Below are 26,464 nucleotides of genomic sequence, written 5' to 3'. Positions count from 1 at the left end.
GAGTTGGGCGACTGGGTGGGACTAGAAAAACTCCATGGGCACATGGACAACAACCATGTCTCACTTGTGGGTACAGACTGAGATATCTACAGATTGTGAATGTTGAAGCCTACCTAGAAAACAGACTGATATTCACAACAGGAATCAAGCAAAGAAATAAATATGATAATAAGATCATAAACGTCTACTAATTTATTCAGAAGTATGCCTTACTTAAACCATCAGGACTTAACTTTCTGAGTAAATAAGCACAAGACTTTATTGTAAGTGAAACTGTTAATATGAGGTTTATGCTCTGTGCATTTTTGATATACTTATTAAAATATATTTATAAAATTAAGTTTTTCAACTTACCTCTGAACAGGCTAAGTGCTTTATATTGTTAAACCAATCCACATGAGCACGACAGTGATCAAATGCATGGACAAGTTCATGTGCAACCACTCTGTTCATTTGAGACTGACTATGTATATTGTTTTGGCAAAGTACAATCTGCAAAGTTAACCCAAAATTTTAAGAATGCATTTTAAAATGAGTTTTCACAGCATAATGTTCTTTACACAGCATTGTTCAACCATAGCATTAAATGTAGCGCTAGAGAACTTGAGGGCACTATTTATCTGGTTTCACCCTCTCTTTTCTTTTCTGGGCATAAGGAACCTCCAAGAGACTAAATATACATAGTAAAATACAAACTAAAAACTAAACATCAGCTAATATCATTACAACATGCCTATAGGAGATGACTAGGCTGAGCGTGAGGGAGGAGTCAAATGCATCATTTTTCATGAGTCCCTTCACACCCACAAGAGATTGAAGTCCAGCCCACCATGAATTTCTTTTTTACTGCTAAATTGCTTTGACCACTAGCAATTCAGATTCTTATAGAGCTTAAGCTTACAATAAATCTTTATACCATTTGAACTGCTTGGATCTCCTGATTTCCCTGGCGCTTGACAATGCCATTTCTATCATGATCGATACTTACTAAAAATACTGAATAAAAAAATATACATCCCCCAGTGTCTGCTTGTGCATCAGAAACACTGTGATCAGAGGTGGTTTGGACAGCTGTTCCTAAATTATTTGACTTCCTGCTATGGTTATCTAGAAATAACACCATTTATTTTAATATAATGAAAGTAGCTTACAAAGAAATGAAGAAAAAAACTATTATTTTAACCCAATAAAAAATCAGAGGGTTTAAAATCAATATTTATAAACTATTACTTGAGATTAACATAAACATTCTAATTAAACTCTACTATTTAATACTGACTATATAACTTAACTACTTTGTTTTACTAACATAACAGAGCATAAAAACCTGTAAACATTAGGTAGAAAAAATAGCAATTTACCTGTGATACTGAAGAATCAAATCCTCCACCAACATGTTTATCACAGTTTTCACATGAAATATGTCGCTTATTGGTGACAGCACTAAAAGAATTGAAGAGTCAAACATATAACAAATATAATACATAGCATTCATATAATAATTTTTGAACATAAATTATCTCACCAGCCAGAATTCTTCATAGCATCAAGTAGCAGTTTAGCTTGTGGACCTAGAATAAACAATGGCACAATAATTCATTTCTAAGCAAATCTGTTGTTCAGAGAAAAAAATGCAGAGTACATCTTCAAATTACCACAGAAAGTATTTAAAATATCATTAAACTAATGAAATATCATACATCCAGAAACAATTTATAGAAATCATGATCAAAACACAAAGATGAGGGCACTATTGAACTTGATTGAGTACAAGAGATACTACTGGTAAAATCCTAAGTATTTACTTAGATATAAAATCTCATTAATTAAAGGGAGTTTAATAATGTTCAAATGTACATATGACTTCCACAGCCAAGAAGTACAGGAACTAAATCTGAGTAAAATTGGAAATGAATATTCTGCTTTGATAAAAACTTTGAAAAAATATTCTTTTGATATAGGACACCAAGATAGGTGGCCGAACACCTAGATCAGGGGTCAGCAACCTGAAACAGTGAAAGAGCCACTCGGAACCGTTTCCCTCACAAAAGGAAAAACTGGGAGCCGCAAAAAATGTGTGCACATGCGCGTACATGCGCGCATGCACAGAACAGGGTTTGAAGAGTGGAGCCAAGGCGAGATATGCACCTACCCTGCCTATTTGAATTGATTGGTTGAACTTTTTTAGTCCCACTTTTTTTTCTACTGCACATGGCAGAGGACTGGGAGCCGCAGGAGACGGCTGAAAGAGCCGCATGCGGCTCCGGAGCCGCAGTTTGCAGACCTGTGACCTAGATACTACAATAAAACCATGGTACCAGAGCACCCACTTTGCTGACTGTGACATCTTCTGTGCAGAGGAAATCAACACGTGCCAAAGGTACTCTTTCAAAAGGCAACTAGATTTTCATGTTTTTTTTTCATCTGAACATGTTTCATTTCTTATCCAAGAAGCTTCTTCAGAACTGAAGAAAGTCCAGTTGCCTTTTGAAAAAGTACTTTTGGCACAACCATGACCTGGATGATTGACACTCCATAGTCAAGGAAATCAACAGGGTTGTTTTGGGGGGTTTTTGGTTTTGCAGAAGAGTATCAACTTATCTCAATGGTTAGACTGGACAGTAGAAGTAGAGTACTTTACTTTTCTTTCTTTTTTAATTGAAAAGTTTTACAGTGCATTTTAAGTATAAACTCCTTCCCTCCCCCTCCCCCAACTTCCCCTCCCTCCCCCTCCCCACCCAAACTTTCCCTCCCCCCCTCCCCCCCAACTTCCCACAGCTGAATACAAGGTATTGCCTCTAACAAACCTGAGCTAAAATATGCTAACCATCTATAAATACACTTTAAATCGAATCACACTTTAACTCAACTTGAACATAACTAAATAATACATCTTATAATTCTAATACTCATTCATATGCTAAATGAAATTTTTTAGTCCCATATTTATTCTGAATATAATCGATCCATCTTTTCCATTCCGAAATATATCTCTGTTGTGATTGTTCTTTCAAATATGCTGAAATTTTTGCCATTTCTGCCAAGTTTGAAACTTTTAAAGTCCATTCTTCTATAGTAGGCAGTTCCTCCTTCTTCCAGTATTGCAAAACCAAGTCTTGCTGCCGTTATTAAATTCAAAATCAATTTAGTTTCTATAACGGTACAATCTGTAATAATACCCAACAGAAATAACTGTGGAGAAAACCTTATCTTTTTCTTAAATATCTTCTGCATATTCCACCAAATTTTAATCCAAAAAGCTTTAACTTTTTTGCAAGTCCACCATATATGGTAGTACGTTGCATCCTCACAACCACACCTCCAACATTTAGGCTGATAATTTGGATACATACATGCTAATTTTTTAGGATCTAAATGCCATCTATAAAACATTTTATAAAAATTCTCTTACATTTTGTGCCTGTGTAAATTTTACATTTCTCACCCAGATCTTTAATTTTAACTCCCTTTATTTTATTTGAGTCACGTACCTTAATCAATAATATTTCCAATGTTAAAACAAACAGCAATGGTGACAACGGAAATCCCTGTCTTGTACCCTTTTCAATTTTGGAAGCTTCTGTTAAGCTACCATTAATTATTATTTGAGCTGTTTGTTTCTGATATATTGCCCTAATAGGTTGTAAAAACCTATCACCAAACTCCATCTTCTCTAAGACTTTAAATAAAAATTGCCAATTCAATTGATCAAACGCCTTTTCAGCGTCCAAAAAAAATCAGCGCTGCAGGGACTTGATTATTTCTTTCCAAATATTCTAATAGGTTTACAATATGTCTCACATTATTTTTCATTTGTCTACCACTTATAAATGCTGTTTGATCACTATGAATTATTTGCTGCATAACCTTCATTAATCTATTTGCTAAAATCTTTGCAAATATCTTATAATCAGTATTTAAAAGTGATATACATCTATAATTTTTAGATTGGGTAAGATCTTGATCTTCCTTTGGAATCAATGTTATAAATGCTGTTTTCCACAATGGAGGCACTTCTCCTCCAGATTGAATTCTTCTAAATAATTCTTTTAAAGGTTCCACCAACTCTAATTGTAAGTTTTTATAATAAATGGCTGTCAAACCATCTGTTCCAGGTGCCTTACCCACTTTTAGTTGTTTAATTGCTAAAATAATTTCTTGAGCAGTTATCAGTTGATTCATCCCTTCCCTTTGCTCTTGTGTAAGTATAGGGATATTCACTCCTTGTAGATACCTATCTATATCTAAACCTTGAGTTATATCCCTAGCATATAATTTGGAATAAAATTCAACAAAAGCCTTTTTAATAAGGTTTTGCTGAAACACCTCTTTACCCTTATATTCTATCTTATCTATATTACATGATTTTTGTTTTTTCCTTAACAGATAAGCTAACCATCTACCTGGCTTATTAGCATTATAAAAAGTATTATGTTTAACATATCGTAAATTAGTTGCCACTTGGTCTGCCATCAACATATCAAACTGCCCTAATTAGTTGCTTCTTTCAGCCTCCTATTAGATGAGTTCATTAGATGAGTTCAAAATAAAAGCCTTCTCTTTCATTTTTATTTCCTCCTCTAATTCTTTACGCTTATATTCCAATCTACGTCTATATTTATTATTCAAATATATTAACACTCCTCTTATAAGCTTTACTTGCATCCCAAACCATTTCAATGGGTGTACCCTTATGTATATTTATAATAAAAAATTCTTTCATTTGTTTTTTGCATTCTTCCACATTTTCTTCACATCTAAATAAGTTTTCATTTAACCTCCAAGATCTCCTATCTCCCTTCCCTTGTCCAATTCCATCCATACTGGGCTATGATCTGATAAAATTCTTGGACATACCTTAATGTTCTTAACCCTAGAAAAAAATCATTAGTAGTTAATACAAAGTCAATCCTGGAAAAAGATTGATGTCTATCAGAAAAAAAAGTAAAATCCCTTTCTTCCACCATTTGTTCTCTCCAGACATCTCAGTTCCAAATCTTTCATATCAAAAAAGTATTTAGGCAATCTAGCATGATTTGGAGTACTTTTAAAAGGTCCTTTTTTATCTTTCTGTGTGTCCAGCACTCCATTCTAGTCTCCCATTAAAAAACATGTTTTATAATCCCATTGAATTATTTTATTATGTAAAAGTTTGTAAAATTCTTGTTGTTGATTAGGTGCATATAATCCAATTAAAAGTATTTTCTTCCCTTCTATTAAAAGCTCAATTATAATATATCTTGGTTTATTTGCTTCAATTAGGTTAGCTGTTAAAGTCTTCTTCACATAAATAACTACACCGTTTTTCTTTTCTGGAGCAGATGCAATAAACTGTATACCCAGTCTGGAATTTATCAAATATTTTTGATCAGATACACGGATATGCGTTTCCTGCAAACATCATTTTAAAATTGTTTCAAATACTGAAATATTTTCTTTTTCTTTTGCGGTGAGTTTAAACCATTAACATTCCATGTTAGAAACTTTGTCGCCATCTTTTGAGACTTGAAGCTTTTGGAGCATATCTTGCAGATCCACAAGCATCTGCCTCTTTGGTCTCGCTCCTCCCACTGCTTCACTATTAGATTCTTGAGTTGTATTGTAGAATACTGTTTCTGTTGCTGTTGTTGTTCCTTTCGTCTAGTTGCAGCCTGTGTCACTCTTTGAGCCTTTGATTCTTCTAATGGGACCAAGGGCTGCACAATTTCCAGAGTTTGCTGTGCTTCTTTTGGAATCAGCGAGGTGGTTTCTTCACCTCGCTGTATACCTTCCGATTGTATCTGTTGCGCTCCTTCTTCCTTCCCTCTTTTAAATTCTAGGGATGGTGGTGGGTCTGCTTTCAGTATGTTACAATAAAAATCACGTGCCTTCAGAACTGTAATAAGACGATATCTTGTACCAGCATAATTCACCACTATCCCAGTTGGTATCTCCCATCTGAACTGGATCTGTCGTTTTTTTAATTCATCTGACAGGAAAACAAACTCTTTCCTTTTTCTTAAAATTCTTGGTGGGATTTCTTTCAAAATTAAGACCTCTTGATCAGCCACTTTAAATCTGTTATTATAAAAGGCTTGAATAATCGCATTTCTGATCATTCTCTTTGTAAAATAGACAACCACATCTCTTGGTAATTTTCTTTGCCTAGCAATCCAGGAGTTAACACAAAATATTTTATCTATTTCCAATATAAAATCTTCAGCTTGCCAACCCAAAATAGGCGCCACAGCTTTTGCCAATATCTCTTCCAAATTTTCTTGTGGATTTTCTTTCAAACCTCTTATCCTCAAGGCAAACTCCATGTCTCTATATTGTATCATTACCACCTCCTCATCAATTTTATCCATTTTATTCTCAGCTTCACACATTTTAGCCTCCAATATCAAATTATTTTGCCTAACTTCTTCCACGCGTTCATCCAGACTCTCAATACAAACTGTCAGTCCCTGAAATGCCAGCAGAATATCCTCTCGTATTTCTTTATTTTTCTCATTAATAAGCTCTGCCATTTGCTCAGATATTTGCTCAGATTGAAGTTTTAAAGCATCTTTTAAAACTTTTAGTGTTAATGTGGGTGTAGGTGCTGCTGGGGGTGGCATCAATGTCTGAACTCCAGATTGTTGAACTGGTGATATCCCCGCACTTTTAGAAACAGTAAATCTAGGTGGTTTGGAAGCCATTTTAACACCCAATTAACTTTTGTTTCTCACTTTCACTTTTCCACCCAAATTGCAACTTTGTTGCTTTACTGTTAAATATCCAAATCTTTTAAGTCTCTTTTAAACCAATTTCAAATGTTTTTAACAGTCTTTTACAGCTTTAAAAATCCACTTTCTGTGTTCCTCCTTGATCTTTTATATTATTTTCCTTATTCTTTTGTTCTTCCCGCTTTCTCCAAGAAATTTATTCCAGCGCCATCTTCCTCCCCTTCTTTTAAGTTAAACCAGAGCTAAAGATCATATACTTGTTTCAATATTCTCCTGCTCAGCTCTGCCTGCGTCCAAGTAACCCAAAATACAATATTGAGTGCAGGGATGGTTGCAGCATCCTGCTCTGTTTTAACACCTTAAAACAGAGGAGTCCCCGAGTCCGGAAATTCAGGCTCCGAGGGAGTTCTCAACCTTCGACCCCCAAATTGAAATTCTGGGGGTCCAGGGGAGCTCTACCTCTACATGAATGCTCACCCTCGCCTCTTCTCCCAAGGGGAGGATTCCCAAACCGTGAAACAGCAGATTGTCACTGTTTTCGTGATTCGAACGGAGCAATGGGGCTGATGGTCAAAAATGATCGCCATCGACGGAGCCTTGCCACCCGGAAGGCTTTACTTTTCCATTAGTCACTGAAACTTTACTCCTGTGTTCAGAGGAAGAAGTACTGTACTCTATAAGGAAGCTGACTTGCAACAAATTAAGCTGTGTCCATCTAACTTACAACTGTCTTAAAACATTGGCACATTCTTGTAGAAACAGCAAAAGAGCCACTCGGAACCGGTTCCGTCATACACACAAAAAAGTGGGAGCCGCAAAATGTGTGCGCACATGTGGGCACGCACGCGCATGCGCAAAACAAAAAATACACCACCCCCTACGCCCGCACCGCATCCTGAGCTGCACGCACCTGTCGCTGCCCAGTGCCACCAGCTTATGCGGGGGGGAGACGGACTCACAAACAACGGGCACTGGGTTGCGGCGGCACCTTCAGCCTGGGCACCGCCGGAGCCACCCGAGCGCCCTCCCCCTCTCCCGGGACCTCCAAACCTCTGCGTTTGATGAATGCAGCAGCTCTTCAAATGTGGAGGCGAAGGTTTGGGGAGCTGCGCAGCTCTCTAAACCGCCACTGCCCCGTTTGCAGAGCTGCTGCATTCCTCCGCGTTTGAAAGAAACACAAACGAACGCAGCAGCTGTGAAAAGAGGACGGTAGCATTTTGGAGAGTGCGTGCGCACCTCTCCAAACCGCCGCCATCCCGTTCGGAGACCTGCCGCACTCGTCAAACATGGACAAACGCGGCAGCTGTGCAAACAGGACGGCGGCGTTTTGGAGAGTGCGCACGCACCTCTCCAAACCCCCGCCGTACCGTTTGGAGACCTGCCGCGTTCGTTCATGTTTGACGAGTGCGGCAGGTCTCCGAACGGGACGACGGCGGTTTGGAGAGGTGCGTGTGCTCTCTCCAAACCGCCGCCGTCCCGTTCGGAGACCTGCTGCGCTCGTCAAACATGGACGAACGCGGCAGCTGTGCAAAGGGGAGGGCGGCGGTTTGGAGAGGTGTGTGCGCACTTTCCAAACCGCCGCCGTCCCGTTCGGAAACCTGCCGCGCTCGTCAAACATGGACAAACGCGGCAGCTGTGGAAATGGAACGGCGGCGGTTTGGAGAGGTGCGCGCGCACCTCTCCAAACCGCCGCCGTCCCGTTCAGAGACCTGCCGTGTTCGTTCATGTTTGACGAGCGTGGCAGACCTCCAAACGGGATGGCGGCGGTTTGGAGAGGTGTGCGCGCACTCTCCAAACCGCCGCTGCTCGTTGGGAGACCTGCCGCGCTCGCCAAACATGGACAAACGCAGCAGCTGTGCAAACGGGCTGCAGCAGCTTTCCCAACGAGTGGCGCCACTGCCCGTTTGGGCGGAGGTGCGCGCGCACCTCTCCAAAGATTTGGAGAGGTGCGGGTGCACCACTGCCCATTTGAAGAGGTGCGCACGCACCGGGCGACTGGGAGCCGCAGGAGACGGCTCAAAGAGCCGCATGAGGCTCCGGTGCTGCGGGTTGCCGACCCGTGTTCTAGATTTTAACTAGGAGTCTTTCTCAACTGTATTCAAATAACATGAACTGGGCACCATTATGCTCTCTATGCAAGTACTCACTTACCAACTGCTTCACTTAGTAACTCCTCAAAGTTATCATGATATAAAACAAATAGTTAGCAACTCCTTTGCATTCATGACCATATTGCACTGGTCCACAGTCATGTGATTGATCACTATACAGGTTCTTCACAAGTAGCTTGCAACAAGCAGAATTAATAGAGAAGGAAGAAGTAAAATCATTTCATTTAATTACCACAGCAATTCAGTTAATGACTGAAAGAGAAGTGAAGATGTAAGCTCATTGCAGTTATGTGATTTCCCACTTAGTGACCATGATGCAGATCCCAATTGTGGTTATTAATCAAGAATTATTGTATAAGCCTTTATTTTTTTTAAGACAAAGTTTTTATGTAAACTCTTGTTTTATCAATTATTTGTGGGGAAAATGGTTGTTGTCAGGAATTACCAGGCCCAGGATTAGGAAGTTTATGTGTCTCTCTTATGTAGTGGATCAGAAAATAAAGCATTATTTGATTTTTCATCCTATTTTTTTCTTTATGTGCATTTAGAAGGAATGATGAAGTTGCGGGAAAGTGGCAAGTTTGGAACACCATTGATCATGTGGACTCAGTAATGGAGAACCAATGATGTTTGCTTCTGACACAGAAAACTAGGGGTTAACAGTTATACTAAGTGCTGGTATCAAAAAAGTGAATGGGACAGGGAGAATGGTAGGCAGGAAAAATTATTTTAAATTACATTACTTTAAGTTTATATAAGTGAAGTATTTTATTGGCAACTTACATTCAATCCATATAAATTACACCTGGACAAAAAAAATAATGTAACAGTGTCATGAGTCAGTTTTATAAATAAGGTTACAGATAAGTTCAATACAGTGACTGAAAAAGAATACCATAAACCTTTGCTAGAAAAAGAGAAAATGTAATATTGTTTTCCATATACCTTGGGTCAGCATCATTTCAACTTAAAGAGAAAGCAAATTTTATGCATTTTGAGGAGAAGTGGTATATTTGAGGTTTCTATTCCTTCCAACTGTCCAGCTAGATGACAACATCAACATTCTTGATTAATGTTCTAAGATATGTATTTAAAAGTTAACAATAATGTATCTAGAAAAAATAAGACCAGCAGAAAGTCCCAGAATTGTAATTAAATTGGAAAGGGAGAAAAAAAAAAAGATGAAGCCATGGAGAAGGAACTGAACTTTGACTGATATGTGTCTTCCTTTGCTATGGAAGAGTACACAGTTTGGTTCAGATGATATATCCACAAAATTACTTTATTAAAATAAATACTCAAATGATATATATATATTTTGTTCTCTCTTAGGCCAGATCTCTGCATTAACCATGACCCCAGCTGGAGAGGAACAAGCAATCTTTGTTGTTAGTTGGTAGGTTTAACCTTGTAAGTCACTTTGGGAAGATTAGAATCTGGAATTATGAAATACAAATAATATTATACAATTGAAATAAATAATATCAACACCACCTACTACAATGTGATGTTGATGCTACTGTACATTTTTGCATGCATGATCTGTCCCAAAAAGGTGTACTCTCTGTGCAGAATTATTTCTACAGCAGGGCTTTTCAACCTTTTCACCCATTGTACCACTTTTAGGATAAGGCAATATCCGAGTACCACCAGTCACCCAGCAAGGTGTCAAAAACTTGACCAAAAAAAGAGGGAAAAAATAATAAAGTACAAGTAGTCCTCGACTTACAACAATTTACTTAGTGACTGTTCGAACTTACAATGGCACTGAAAACTGAATTATGACCATTTTTCACACTTATGACTGTTGCAGCATACCCAGGGTCATGTGATTTACATTTGGATGCTTGGCAACTGATTCATTCAGTGTCCCAGGGTCATGTGATCAATGGCCAGGTCATCACTCAGATTGTGGGGTGTCTGTGGGGGGGGATCCGTGGGTCTCTGGTGGAGGGGAGTGGGACTGGGATGGGTGCCTTCCCTCTCTCCCATTGTCCCTTCCTTCCTTCTTTCCTTTCCTTCTCTCCCTCTTCCTTCCTTCCTTCCTTCCTTCCTTCCTTCCTTCCTTCCTTCCCTCCCTCCCTCCCTCCCTCCCTCCCATTGTCCTGTGCTATGCTGCCCAGATCCCAGCCTGGTTTTGGCAGGTAGTGGTGCATTCTTATCCACACAGAGCGGCCAGGCAAAGTAAAACCACTGACATCATGGCCCTGCCTGTGCACGCACAAAGGCAGAGGAGAGCGCATGCACCTCAGCCTCTGCACACGCACATAGGCAGGGTGGGGATGTCACCGGTTCACTTCCTGTTTTCAGGCACATACATTACGAACCCGCTACTTCTCCCAGTCATTTTTCCCCTACCAGAGCCCAGCGTTTGAGCCAGGTTCCCCAATCCTCTCCATGTACATTGTTCTTCCCATAGCTCTCCCCAGCGCTGTCAAGAGATACCTATTTCTGGCCGCATTGCTACCGTTCTTAAGTTACATTTGCACCCACCTGAAGGAAGAGAGTGACGCTTTTCTCCCTCCTCCAAAGGAAACAAACCCGCATCGCCACCAAGTCACCCTTCCTTCAGGCGAAGTAATCTCTGGAACCAACTTTGAGACTGTTTTAGCCTGAAGCAGAAAGTCGTACAGCTGCGTCACTCTCACTGTTTGGATTCTACTTTTACGCCCTGGGAGCAGCTTGCCTTTCAAACCTCCAATATATAACAGAAGGGGAAACCCGCTGCAAAGGCATGTTCGCAGTCTTTCCCAAGCTACGCCTGCACTCCACCACTGCAGAAAAAGAAGCGCTGTGTTTCCCACCAGCGAAGGCAGCCCGGGTCCTGTGAGAGGCCGAGTGGGAACGAAGCAGCCCTCGGGTCTGTGCTGTGGAAAAGCCACAAGCACCGGTGTTGCCTGGGCTCCTGCCTGGCTCACTTGCTTGCGGAAAAGAGGCTGCTTGCTAATTGGGCTGGGCAGGAGCCCAGGATCAGCTGAGTCGTGCTCAGAAGTCGAGCTCAGAAACGCTGATCCCGGGCTCCTGCCCAGCTCACTTAGCAAGCAGCTTATTTTGTGCAAGCAAGTGAGCCGGGCAGGAGCCCGGGATCAGTGTTTCTGAGCACGATTTCTGAGCGTGACTTCTGAGCGTGACTCAGCTGATCCCAGGCTTCTGCCCAGCTCACTTGCTTGCGGAAAAGAAGCTGCTTGCTAAATGAGCCAGGCAGCAGCCTGGGATCAGCTGAGCTGCACTCAGAAGTCACGCTTAGAAATGCTGATCCTGGGCTCCTGCCTGGCTGAGACTCCAGATTTGAGCTGCCGACCAGAGAACACTGCTGATCAGCTGGGACGCTCGGACTCCAGATCTGATGCCACCAGCCAAATGGAAGTTCTGGCGGGCGGCCCCAATGCTGCCAAACAGCAGGGAGCGTCGGCAACCTTCTCTCGTGGCCACCAGTTAGCTGGGAGTGCCGGTGCTTTTGAGCAGGAGCGGCTGTCAAGCCCTGGGCTCCCAGCAAACTGGCAGCCCCGAGAGAAGGTTGCCGACGTTCCCAGCTGTTCGGTGGCATCGGGGCCGCCTGCCAGGACTTCCAGCTGGCTGGCGGTGTCGGATCCGGAGTCCCAGCCTCCCAGCTGATCAGCGGTGTTCTCCTCTGGTCGGTGGCTCAAATCCGGAGTCTCAGCCTCCCAGCTGATCGGTGGAGCAACGAGTGGCTGGCAGGCCAGGATGCTGCACGGATTCCCCCTCCCCTCAGTTGATTGTCGAGCCCGAGGCTTGACAGCCGCTGCTGCTCGAAAGGCAGGGTTTGGCGGCCAGCGAGGCGCTCACGCGGGGCTCTCCCGCGGCTTGCAGGCAATGGGGCAGGAGCAGGCCGATTGCCTTACAGGTACCTTGGACTCCGATGCACCTTCCCGGCCAAGTGTGCCCCGAAGAAGTGCCGATCAGAAGTCAATCCAGTTGCTGTACAAGTCCCTGGGGAGGGCAGGGCCTCGCTCTGCGCCTGCACGTGCCTTCTGTAGAGTTCTTGCAGGCCGCTGCCAAGCAACATGCTTTCTGGTAGCAAGTGAGCTGGGAAGGAGCGGAGCATGGGGGGGAGGCGGGGGAGAGGAAGGGGGGAGGAAGGCGATGCTGCATACCACCAGCCAGGTGCTCGCATACCACCAGTGGTACGCGTACCACCGGCTGAAAAACCCTATTCTAGAGCTTGGGGCAGGAACTTAATAAGATAAGCTATAGGCTCACTTTTTCAGAGGTTTTACCAGTATATAAGGAACAAAAAGGAAAAGGCCAGCGTATAGTGGAGTCCAACGTGTGGCTAAAGGAGTGGTGTAAAGAGGAGGGCTTTGATTATATTAGTCATGATATTTGCAGCTGGTCCAGTGAAAAACAACTGTACAAAAGAAATGGTTTGCATCCATCAAAGAAGGACTAAGAGGGGGGCAGAGCTAGCTTGAATGGACGACACGCTGAATTTCTACCTCCTCCGGACCATCGCAGAGAATTGATTAAGAAATATAACAACCAATTAAGGACTATGGAAATTCAAGAGATTATGAAATGTGAATTACTTCCCTTGCTTTCCTCCTGAAGTTTTGATTTTTTGATTCAGTTTTGGACATTCTCTCAGAGAAGCTTTAAATTTGGATGTTTGCCTAAGAGACATGGGAGGCTTTTGAAGGCTGATGGGGAGAGGAGGGCCCCTATTATTGAAGACTGATAGAAAGAATTTGGAGAGAGTTTAAAGGAGTATAGCTGAAAAGATAATAGCTGATTTATAAGTGTACATTGTGAAGGCCTGTTACTCTCTCCTTCCAGCTGAAGTATGGAGTTCTGGAGAAAGTGAAAATATTAAACACCTTTAAGACAGCCTTGATAAGGCGGGTGTAATAAAAATAGTTGCTGCCTTTGGATTTTTTTATTTCCATCATGTTGCTTTCACGGAGATAAGTTGATAAAAACAAGACAAAGGGAGGAATTGACGTGTATGGACTATAGACTGTGTAAAAAATCTTAGAAGGTTAAGAGCTCTTTTTAGTGGTTGGATGTCAAAACGCAGCCCAACTGCATAAAGAGTTTGGCAAAGACCCAAAGCAGGCCTTAGACCAGGGGTCAGCAATCTTAAACACTCAAAAGATCCACTTGCACCCATTTCCCAGAGGGAAAAAAAACACTGGGAGCCACAAAACTCACATGCACACACGCACACGAGGGGGGGGGAAACTTGATTGAAGAGTTTAATTAAAAAGAAATAGAGGCTGCTGTGCATGAGTTCTCTCTCTCCCCCCTCCCTCTCCCTCTTTTTCTCTCCCTCCCTCCCTCTCTCCCCCGCCCCCTCTCTCCCTCTCTCTGATCTTCTGCTCACCTGGCAAACTGGCTTCACGCTGTTCTGGACAAGCTGACACAGATTCTTATTGGGCTGGCTCTCCTGCCCTGCTTCCTGTGGAGACACAGCAAAAGCAGGAGCCCCACCCAATAAGCTTGTCAGCTTCTTGTAGAACAGGGTGAGTTACATATACAGAGAGAGAGAGAGAGAGAGAGAAGGGAAGCACAAGTGGCTCTCTCTGTCTCTGTACAAATGGCTGAGAGTCATGCAGCTCCAGAGCCACAGGTTGCTAACCCGTGCCTTAGACCTTCAGATTTATGTCTGATTCGAGTGGAAAAAGCCTTAGACATGGATGTGAGGAAAAAAATTACCTGAGAGGTCACTGACTCAACCACATAAACTTGATATTCTCCTACAAGAGTTAAAAGAAATGAAGATAAATATAAAAGAAATGAAGACAAATATAAAGGAGGATTTCAAACAAATAAAAGATAAAATGGATAATATGAAAGAATAACAGATCTGGAGAAACAAAGTCAGGATATGACGCAAAATATTACAGAAGTGAAGACTCAGATGGGAGAACATGATAAGGTGTTAAAAAGACAGACAATTATGATGCATCAGGTGAAAAAGGATTTGACTGAGATATGTGATCGTCAGCGCTGATCAAATTTGTGTATACATATAGAGAAAAGTGAAGAAAATGAAGAAAAATGTGATTCAAGCAGTACTGGATTGGGCTACCTCGATCCTCCCAGATGTCCCCTTTACAAGATGTGATATTGATGCAATACATAGAGTTGGCCCAAAAAGGTTGGGAAGAAAATTGCCGAGAGATATTGTGGTACGATTCTGGTCATACGCAAAAAAACAGCAATTGATGCGCAAATTGTGAAACATGTCTATAATATTTGGGGGACATCAGATACAAGTTTTTCCAGATTTATGCAATGAGACTTTACAATGGAGGAAAGAGATGCATCAAGTTTGTCAAATATTGAAGAAAAATAATGTTAACTACAGCTTGGGATATCCGGGGTTTTGGTTTGTTTTTTTTTAGATTTTCTTATGGTGGAAGGTTTTACAGAGTTGAAACAAAAGAGGAGGCAATGGAGAAATTAAGGGAGCACGGAATCATCAATAAAGATCTACAGGAGAAAGGGAAGCTGGATGAAGTAACAGGAGTTACAAGTTTGTTATAGAGTTAATATATAAGTATTTGTAATTTTATAATATACGTTTGGGTGTAGAAATTAAGGGTAAAGATGGTCAAGGGAGGTGGAGTGGGCAACCAAAGTTCGTACAGGGATGGCTCCTCTTCCTCCCCAGAAGGCCTAAAGCGGCAGAGAGGAGGAAGATCTCCTGAAGAAGGGAAGGGGGACAACATATACATATATGGATGGTTAAGAGGTTATTTATGGTTTGGGACAATATGCTGACTTTGTAGTTTTAGTTTTGTAAGATTTATGTCAGAGCACATATGGAGACCAAAGGGAATATGTAATATAAGGAATTGACAGTAGCTACATGGAATGTATATGACTTGGGGGAAAAATATAAACAAGCAAGAATTGAAAAATCAATTAAAGAGAAAATATTGTATTTTTATAAGAAACACATCAAAAGAAGGGGTGAATGAACTTAGGTTATATTGGGCTGATGTATCTGAAAAGGCATTTGGTACATCAAAAGCAAGAGGGTAGCTAAAATATGTGAATTTAAGAGGGTAGCTAAAATATGTGAATTTAAGATAAAAGCCATATGGGAAGATGGCTTTTATAATTCAAGGCTTGATTTATGGACAAGAGGTCACTTTAGCAAATTTGTATGCACCTAATACAAATCAAAGAGAGTTTTATAATAGGGTATATAAAGAAATAAGGGACGCGGTGGCTCAGTGGGTTAGGACGTTGAGCTTGTCGATCAGAAGGTCGGCAGTTTGGCGGGTCGAATCCCGAGTGCCGCGTAACAGAGTGAGCGCCTGTTACTCGTCCCAGCTTCTGCCCACCTAGCAGTTCGAAAGCACGTAAAAATGCAAGTAGAAAAATAGGAACCACTACGGTGGGAAGGTAACAGCGTTCCGTGCTAGTCATGCCGGCCACATGACCACGGAGACGTCCTCGGACAAGCGCTGGCTCTTCGGCTTTGAAACGGAGATGAGCACCGGCCCCTAGAGTCGGAAACGACTAGCACGCATGTGCGGGGGAACCTTTACCTTTATATAAAGAAATAGAAGAAATAAAAAAGGTTGTGTGATAATGGCAGGTAATTATAATATGGCTATGGATACAAGAGTTGATAAATCTAATCCATCTAAAGCAGAAATAAAGTATAATAATACAGATTTAAGAAAATTTATTAATAGAAATAGATTAAAAGATGTTTGGAGAGAATTACATGGCAATCAAAAGTTATACTTATTTTTCTATTAGACAAAAAATTTACAAGAATAGATTATATATTTGTAACATCGGAAATATCTATGAAAGCAGTGGTGAGAGATTTAGGGATAAAATATTCTTATAATATAAAAAACAAGAAACAAAAAGGTTGGAGAAGGAAATTGAAGAACTAGAGAGTAAATATATAGAAAGTAGAGAGAATAGGATCATGTTAAAATTATCAGCTAAAAGAAAAGAGTTGCAAAATATTGAGTGAGAACAGGTTGAAAGAAATCTAATTTATTTAAATAGGGAATTTTATGAAAATAGTAATAAAAATTCTAGAATGTTGGCTACAGCCACACAAGTTAAAAAGGCAAAAAGCCTGATTGGAGTAATAAAGAACAAAAAGGGAGAAAGATGTAATATGATGAGAGAAAAATTGATATTTCAAAAGTTTTTTTTGAAGAGTTATATAAGGGAAAGGAAATAAATGTGAATATAGAAAAGAATTTAAACTGTAAAATTGGAGAATATGATAAAGAAATAATGGAATCCCAAATAGAAGAGGAGGAGATACTGGAAGTTATTAATAAATTGAAAATAGGTAAAGCACCAGGGTTAGATGGACTAGGCGCAGAGTATTATAAAAAATTTAAAGGATTATTGGTCTTGAAGATAAGGTTAATGTGTTTATAAAATAATGGAAGGGGAAATTATTCCAAGTTCCTGGAAGCAATCTCTGATAGTATTGATAACAAAACCTAATAAAGATAGACCAATATCCCTTATTAATCAGGATGCGAAGATTTTTACAGCAATATTGACAAATAGATTGAATACATTTTAGTATACAATTATACTAAAAATGATCAGTGTGGATTTATAAGAGGCCGACAAATGTCAGATGTAGTAAGAAGGGTATTAAATGTAGTAAGAAGGGTATTAAATTTAGGTTATTACATAAAAAATCAAAAATTAAAGGCTGGTTTATTAGACGTTTTTTAAGGCCTTTGATTTTGTGGAATGGTCTATGTTGAAAATATTAGAGAAGTTAGGCTTTGGGGAAAAAAATTTAGAAAGGTGATAAATCAACTATACTTAGAGAATAAGGCGAGAATAGTCATAGATGATGGTGTTACAGAGACAATAACCTTAAGCCGGGGAATGAGACAGGGTTGCCCCTTATCCCCAGTTCTATTTGCATTAATGATGGAGGTTTTGGCAAATGCAATCAGGAAAGATCAACTGACTGAAGGAATTAGTGTATATAAGAAAACTAAAATAAATTTATTTGCAGATGATACATTCTAACATTTCAAAATCCCATAGCTACTATAGAGAGGGTATATTCATATTTGAATATATTTGGGAAATATAGTGAATTGCAAATAAACTGGGGAAAATAAAAAATGATGTTATATAACCATAGTAAAGAAGAAATGGATGTATTGAAAGAAAAATATAAATTAAAAATAGTAGATGGTATCAAATATTTAGGTATTGACATCCCAAAAAATATTCAAAAATTAAAGAAGGTAAATTATGAGAAGCTAAAGAAATATATAAAATATAAAATGGATAAATATGGAAAAGTAAAATTATCATGGTTTGGAAGAATTGCAGCAATAAAAATGAAAGTTTTACTAAAAATTAATTTTTTGTTTTGGATGATCCCAATTAAGTTTTCAAATCAGGAATTAAAGGAAATACAGAGATTACTGGAGGTGTATTGTAATGGAGGTAAGAGAACAAGAGTAAGTAAAGAATTATGGTATGAACTATTAAAAAAGAGTGGGCTGGGTCGTCCAAATGTTAGAAATTATTGGGTAGCTAATCAATTAAGGATGGTCCCAGATATTATAGCAGCAAATAGAGATTTATTATGGAGCGATATAGAATTGAAGGAATTAAGGGAAATAGGCGATCCTATAGAAACATATTGGTTTAAAAAGGATATTAAAAAATTGTTAATGAATTCAAAATCCCTTTTTAAAAAAATTGATAGAATTATGGAATAAATGGAGATATTGGTTAATGCCAGGAATTTCTCCTTTAACATGGGTGGTAGAAATGGAAAAATTCCCTAAGATTGAATTGAAAGATTGGATTAGTAAATTTAAAAAAAATCAGATATATAAATGGGAAGACTAGAAGAACAAAATAAAGAATATAATACAATTAAAGAATGTTTTATCACATACGAAATTAAATTGGTTGAATTTAATACAATTAGAGAAATGAATAAAAATGGAAGAAACATTCGAGGTGAAAGATAGTTAACAAAATTTGAAATGATTGTAAAATAAAGTGAGGAAAATGAAGAATATACAGGTAAAGGAAGAATTGGGAAAATATACAGAATATTAACTGAACTAGAAGATCAGGCAAAAGGTTTAAAATTAATCTGGGAAACAGAATTAGGAGAAATAAATGATAAAGATTGGAAAAATATTTGTAACAGAAGAGCATATAAGAATATGTCAGAGTTAAAGAAAATGGATATAAAGTGTGATATGGAGGTGGTACCTAACATCATGCAAATTAAATCAAATAGATGTTAAATATACAAATATTTGCTGGAGGTGTGAAAAAAAGATATGTGGTGCAATAGTGATAGTGCACAAAAGATATGGGACATGGTGTTTAGGGAAATTAGAGAACTTTTGAAGGTAAATTTAGATATGTCACCGAGGATTGCATTACTGTTACTGGTGGAAAAACAAGATATAAATGAAGCAAAAAAGGAATTGATTGTAAATTTGATAATGGCAGCTAGATTAGTGATGGTTAAATATTGGAGACGGAATTGGGTTATTCAAAGAAATGAGTGGTATAGTGAAATATGGCAATAAATGATACATTAACAGAAATTAAATTTTAAAAAGGGATGATTAAAGTAAATAATTGTAATGAAATATGGCATGATTTTATAAAAACAGTCTTGGTGGAAGACAAAGGCAACCTGCTCAAGAATATATGCTGTTTTGGAGAGGATAAGGGCACAATTGAAATATATTGTATACTGTTAGTTGTTATATGAGAAGAAATATAGGTAATAAAAATGGTTTCCAGGGGTGTGGGTACACTGTAGTATTTGTATTTTTATATTGTTTTTATTTAGATTTATATGTGTTATATTTGTATTATTTGCATTTGAATAAAATAAAATAAAATTTAAAAAAAAAAGAAAAAAGAAAAAAGAAAGGGACTGAGTTACTTGGCATTAAATTCACAGATTTTCTGGAGAAACATTTAAACTAAACAACAGGTACAGTGAGTTAATTGATAACAGAACATTTCTGTCCCCAGTAATCTAAAACTAATAGGGTTATCAGTTTATGTAACATAGAAGTTTGTTATCAACCTTGGTGTCAAGCAAAATCAAGCTTTTAATAGTGAGTGTCATACCAAGTCTAATGAAACAGGTGGCAAGGAAGTAGGGGAACTCAGGCACCACACAGATTATGTAGAAAGTAAACACAGGGTCAGTCAAAAACAACTCAAATGTCTATATACCAATGCACAGAGTATGAGCAATAAACAGGGTGAATTAGAAATTCAAGTAAATGAGGGCATAAATGAGAGCAACAAAGATGACCCTTGGTGGAGCAGTGGGCTGATGCCTCCTTAAGTAACACCAGCTGCCTGCAATTAGTGCAGGTTCGCATCCCACCAGGCTCAAGGTTGACTCAGCCTTCCATCCTTCCGAGGTAGGTAAAATGAGGACCCAGATTGTTGGGGGCAATTAAGCTGACTTTGTAATAATGCCGCTTGGGGGTGTGTGTGAAAGCCCTAATAAGCAGGCATATACATGGAATGAAGGCTACTGCTAAGCTTGTAAGCCACCCTGAGTCTTCGGAGAAGGGCGGGATATATTTTATTTTATTTATTTTAATTCCATTTATATCCCGCCCTTCTCCGAAGACTCAGGGCGGCTTACATATAAATGGAATTAAAATAAATAAATAAATAAATAAATAAATAAATGATTAGGGGACTGGAGACTAAAACATATAAGGAACGGCTGCTGGAATTGGGTATGTCTAGTTTAATGAAGAGAAGGACGAGGGGGGACATGATAGCAGTGTTCCAATATCTCAGGGGCTGCCACAAAGAGGAGGGACTCAAGAGACTGGACAGCCATTGTCAGAAGTGGTATAGGGTTTCCTGACTGAGCAGGGGGTTGGACTAGATGACCTCCAAGGTCCCTTCCAACTTTATTATTATTATTATATATGATTATACTGTCATTACTGAAATTTGGTGGGATGAAATCCACAAATGGAACATACAGATAGAGGGATTTAAATTATTTAAAAGAAACAGACCAACAGGAAGTAGAGTTGCACTATACAGTCATGGCCGAAATTGTTGGCACCCTAGAGGTTTTTCCAGAAAATCAAGTATTTCTCACAGAAAAGTACTGTATTTTCCGGCGTATAAGACGACCCAGCGTATAAAACGACCCCTGACTTTTGAGAAGATTTTCAAGATTTTTCGTCTTATACGCCGGAAAATACTTACATGCCAGTTGCCAAGTGTCCGACACAAGCCTGATTCAGATTCAGCCCCATCTGATGCAAATGGTGCAAAGCCACTCGCTCTTCCAGGCCAGACTCTGCAAACAGCACGCCAGAAGCCGCAACCACCGCGGGAACTCTGAGTCCTCGCCTTTCGGCAGCCTGCACAGCCAAGCTTTGAGATAGCATTTGCAGACGGAGCAGCCACCGCATCTGGAGCCAAGCCCCGCCCAGGAGACGGTTGGCCAGGCGGGCCCGGAAGACGCGCTAGAGAGCCGGGCTTGGGGCGGCCATGCCGAGGCCGGCCGGCGAGGGCCGCTGCATGGTCTGCGGGCAAGAGGGGTGCCAAGTACCGCTGTTCCGCACTCCGTGACCAGGCAAGCAATTCTTCCGGTTGGCGCGGGTCAGACAGTGCCTAGGCAGGAGCAAACGTGCTCCCTTCCTACTGTCTGTCGCGGCCTACGGGCACGACATTCAGCGAGGCCCCTCTTCGCAGTACGCTGCACGGGCCTCACCCGTCTCCCCATGGATGTGCCTCCCTCGCTACGGGAACCACCCCCGCCATCCCTGCACATTTTTTCTGATGTTTTTTAATTTTTATTTGGTGTGCGTTGGAAGAGGGGTAGTCTTATACGGCGAGTATAGCCCAAACCCTATAATTTAACAGGAAATGTAGGGGGTCGTCTTATACGCCCAGTCGTCTTATATGCCGGAAAATACGGTATGCAAAAGATATTCAAGAAAAGGATAAAGTTCTCTCCGCAATTGTTTCCATTGGGTATTATTACAGATACTACTGTTATAGATATTAAGTTGATGTTGAATTTAATTACGGCAGTGAGACTTTTAGTAGCGCAATATTGGAAGAAAGAAGAACTGCCGACTATAGAAGAGTGGACTTTAAAAGTTTCTAATTTGGCGGAAATGGCGAAGATCTCAGCGTATTTGAAAGACCAATCGCAACAGAGATATATTGTTGAATGGAGGAGATGGATTGATTATATCCAGAACAAATATGGGACTAAAAAGTTTCATTTAGCATTTGAATAAGTAGTGGAGTTATATGATGTATGATTAGCTAGTTGTTATTTTGTTATTATTTTGACGGAGTTAAAGTGCGATAGACTTTAATGTTTTATTGTTGTTAGCATATTTCAGATTGTTTGTTTGTATTTTTATACCCTGTATTCAGCTCTGGGAAGTCGGGGAAGGGGAAGGGAGGGGAGGGTGGGGTTGGGGAAAGGGGGGGAGGAGGGGAGGTTTTTTTTGTTTTTTGTTTTTTTCTTTTTGTATTTTAAAATGTATTTTAAAACTTTTCAATAAAAAAACAAAAAGCACCCAGAAATGGATGGCAAGAAAGCGCTAGAGAGTCCTGAAGTAGCCAGCAATGAGTCCAGATCTGAATCCCATTGAACACCTGTGGAGAGATCTTACAATTGCTGTGGGGAAAAGGTGCCCTTCCAATAAGTGAGACCTGGAGCAGTTTGCAAAGGAAGAGTGGTCCAAAATTCCAGGTGAGAGGTGTAAGAAGTTTATTGATGGTTATAGGAAGCGACTGATTTCAGTTATTTTTTCCAAAGGGTGTGCAACCAAATATTAAGTTAAGGGTGCCAATAATTTTGTCCAGCCCATTTTTGGAGTTTTGCTTGACATTATGTCCAATTTGCATTTTTTCCCCTCCTTTTTTGTTGTGTTCCAATACACACAAAGGGAATAAACCTGTGTATAGCAAAACATGTGTTCCTGCAATACTTTTCTGTGAGAAATACTTGATTTTCTGGAAAAACTTCTGGGGTGCCAACAATTTCGGCCATGACTGTAACTGTTATATACCCACTCATTGCCAAGCAGTTCAACAATATACTACAAGGAGGAGAAATTGAAAAGTATATAACAACTGGGAAAACCTAATAATGAAAAATCCAGCAAAAGGGGCAACACCAGGCAACTAAAAGCCAATTACCTGCTTACCAACAACTTTCAAATTGCTAACTGGTGTGGTAGCTGATGCAATACAACAGCATATAGTTGAAAACAATCTCTTTCCATCTGAGCAGAAAGGAAACCGCCCCACTAGCAGAGGAACAAAAGATCAACAACTAATAGACAAAATGATCTTGGAAAACTGCAAGAAAAGGAAACCAACCTGAATGCAGCATGGATTGACTAACAAAAAGGCAGACTCTCTGCCACATGACTGGATAATCAAGTGCCTAGAAGTAACAGGAGTCAGTAGAAAATTTCTGCAAAGATCGATGGCACAATGGAAGACACAGTTGCAGGTCAATGGTGAAAGACTAGGAGAGGTTAATATCAAGAGAAGAATATTTCAAGGAGATTCATTATCACCACTACTATTTGTTATTACACTGTTTCCTCTGTCAACAATACTGAATAACTCAGGACATGGCTATCAAACATCAAAACTCTGCCAGACTATCCCACCTCCTTTACATGAATGATCTGAAGCTATATGGGAAAACATCATCCGAAATAGAATCGCTAAACACTGTCCATATATATAGCCAAGATATTGCAGTGGAGTTTGGCTTGGACAAATGTGCCACACTTACTCTCAAACAAGGAAAAATAGTGAAAAGTGAAGGAATCAAGATGCCCCATGAAAATAACACTAAGAGTCTGGATGAGGAAGATTACTACAAATACTTGGGTATAGTTCAAGCTGACAACATCAAGCACACTGAAGTCAAGAAAAAGATTAGAGGTGAATACATCAAGAGAGTGAAGATCTTAAGGTCCAAACTCAATGGAGGAAATACCGTGAAGGCAATCAACACCTGGGCAATTCCAGTCATTAGATACACAGCTGGAATAGTGGACTGGACTCAAGCAGAACTAAAAGCAATGGATAGGAAGACCAGAAAAATAATGACAATGAATCATGCCCTTCATCCACACAGTAACATTGACAGACTCTATCTACCAAGGCAAATAGGTGGATGTGGAATGCTGCAAGTACATCAGATGGTTGAAGAAGAAAAAATGGCTTTGGAAGAATATCTGAAGCGACAATGATGAAGATGCACTGAAATTAGTATATCAGGAAGTCTTACTGACTACTGGAGAGACCAAACTGGCCTACAAGAAAGACCAAATGAAGAACAGAATAGAGGCATGGGAAGACAAAGCACTACATGGCCAGTACATTTAAAAAAGCTGGGAAAGCAGATAATAACAAGACCTGGCAATGGCTAAGAGCAGGAAAGTTGCAGAAAGAGACCGAGGGACTAATTCTGGCTGCACAAGACCAAGCCTTAAGGACAAATGCATACAAAGTCAAAATTAAGAAGACAGCAACAGACAGTAAGTGCCACCTATGCAAAGAAGCTGAAGAAACAGTGGACCACCTGGTACGCTGCCACAAGAAGATCGCACAGATTGACTACAAGCAGCGGCATGACAAAATAGCAACAATGGTGCATTGGAAGATTTGCAAGAAATATCATTTGCCTGTAAGTAAGAACTGGTGGGATCATAAAATAGAGAAAGTCATAGAAAATGATAAAGTTAAACTGCTCTGGGACTTCAGAATTCAAACAGACAAGCACCTGCAACATAACACCCCGGACTTAACAATTGTCGATAAGAAAGACAAAAAAGTCTGGATAGTGGACGTAGCAGTGCCTGGAGACAGAATAGACGAGAAAGAACTGGAGAAGATAACAAAATACAAAGACCTACAAACAGAAATAGAAAGACTGTGGCAAAGGAAAGCAAGGATAGTACCAGTAATAGGCACCTTGGGTGCAATCCCAAAACAACTGGAGCACCACTTGAACACCACTGGCATGGACAAATTTGCCATTAGTCAATTACAAAAGGCGGCCTTACTAGGAACTGCTTCCATCCTGCGATGATATCTGTAATACCATCAAACATCCACATCTGCCTATCCCAGGCCCTTGGTAAGGACTCGATAGGTAGACAAAAATGCCAAACCCAGTCTGAACATCTGGCTGACTGTGCGATGATTAATAATAGTAACACATCAATTGCAGCTTCCTGCAATAACTCCAGCAAAGCTACAGAAAACTGCGCTACTCAGTACATCTTACATTTTAAGGAGATACCTGGTTGATACCTAGGATGCTGGCAGCAACCCGTGTCAACCATTAGTGCCAGTCAATTTGAATGTTCAGTTGACTGAGGTTTATGTTTAATGAATAAAATAATAATAATAATAGTAGTAGTAGTAGTAGTAGTAGTAGGAAGAAGAAGAAGAAGAAGAAGAAGAAGAAGAAGAAGAAGAAGAAGAAGAAGAAGAAGAAGAAGAAGAAGAAGAAGAAGAAGAAGAAATAGTAGTAGTAGTAGTTGGAAGGGACCTTGGAGGTCATCTAGTCCAACCCCCTGCTCAGGCAGGAAACCCTATATCATTTCAGACAAATGGCTGTCCAGTCTCTTCTTAAAAACTTCCAGTGTTGGAGCATTCACTGCTTCTGGAGGCAGGTTGTTTCACTGGTTAATTGTTGTAACTGTCAGGAAGTTTCTCCTTAGTTCTAGGTTGCTTTTCTCCTTGACCAGTTTCCATCCGTTGCTTCTTGTCCTTTTTTACTAGTGATTTAAATCCTGATTTAAATCAACTTGATTTAAATCAAATGCACCCTGAATATAAGTAAAGAAAATGGAGATAGAAAACGGGATCCTGTCAATAAATTTAAATGGACTGAACTCCCCCTCAAAAAGGAAAAAAAATTATGATTACAAAAACTAAAAATGGATATAGTCTGCCTCCAAGAAACACATATAAAAAGACAACATTATAAACTTTTGGAATGCCCCAAAATTGGGACACTTTACTTCTCATTAGCATAACAAAAGAAGAGTATTTTATATATTAAAGAGACAATGGATGAAGAAGAAAGAATATTAATGGTGGAAACACTGACGGTAGCAATATATGCACCAAATAACAAACAAGAAGAATTTTACCAAAAACTACATAAAAAAATAATGGAAACAGAATATCAAAACATTTCCTTAGGAGATTTTAATGCAATTGTAGATGGAAAGCTAGACTATAAAAGTAGCAAAATAGGGAAAAAAGGAAGAAATATACTACCTAAGACTTTTCTCAAAATGGCAGAAGAAATCTGTATATATATATATATATATATATATATATAGGATATGTGAAAAGGAAAAAATCCAAAAAAATCCCAGCATACATTCTATTCGAATAGGCACAAATCATGGTCCAGAATTGATATGATATGGTCATCCTCTGAACTAAGAATGAGATTGAGATAGAAACCAATATATGGGCAGATCAATCTGATAAAGATGATTTGGAAAGGAATAAAGGAAAAAAATTAGATGGTCATTGAATCAAGCTTTATTAAAAGAGAAAGAATTTATACAAATAGCAGCAAAGGAAATGGAATTCTTTTTTAAGGAAAATAAGAAGACACATTCCTAC

General features: G+C 39.5%; 1 protein-coding gene across 3 annotated transcripts in view; it reads right to left on the bottom strand.

Moving 5' to 3' along the window:
- ATP23 (ATP23 metallopeptidase and ATP synthase assembly factor homolog) overlaps positions 1-26,464 on the bottom strand; it is a 57,078-nt gene that overhangs the window by 26,572 nt on the left and 4,042 nt on the right. For all 3 annotated transcript variants that reach the window (XR_014026882.1, XM_081330951.1, XM_081330950.1), the window contains exons 2-4: positions 1,526-1,571; positions 1,362-1,443; positions 355-492 (exon numbers count right to left, since the gene is read on the bottom strand). Coding sequence is in view for 2 of the 3 variants with exons in the window: in XM_081330951.1 (XP_081187077.1) it covers positions 355-492; positions 1,362-1,443; positions 1,526-1,571 (266 nt within the window). In the remaining variant the exon portion in view is untranslated. The remainder of the gene's footprint in view (positions 1-354; positions 493-1,361; positions 1,444-1,525; positions 1,572-26,464) is intronic.

Source organism: Vipera berus, assembly GCF_964194415.1.
Source record: "Vipera berus genome assembly, chromosome: 6".
Classification (NCBI taxonomy): Eukaryota; Metazoa; Chordata; class Lepidosauria; order Squamata; family Viperidae; genus Vipera; species Vipera berus.
Note: the sequence above shows the minus strand (reverse complement) of the source record. Positions and strands in the feature narration are given on the sequence as shown.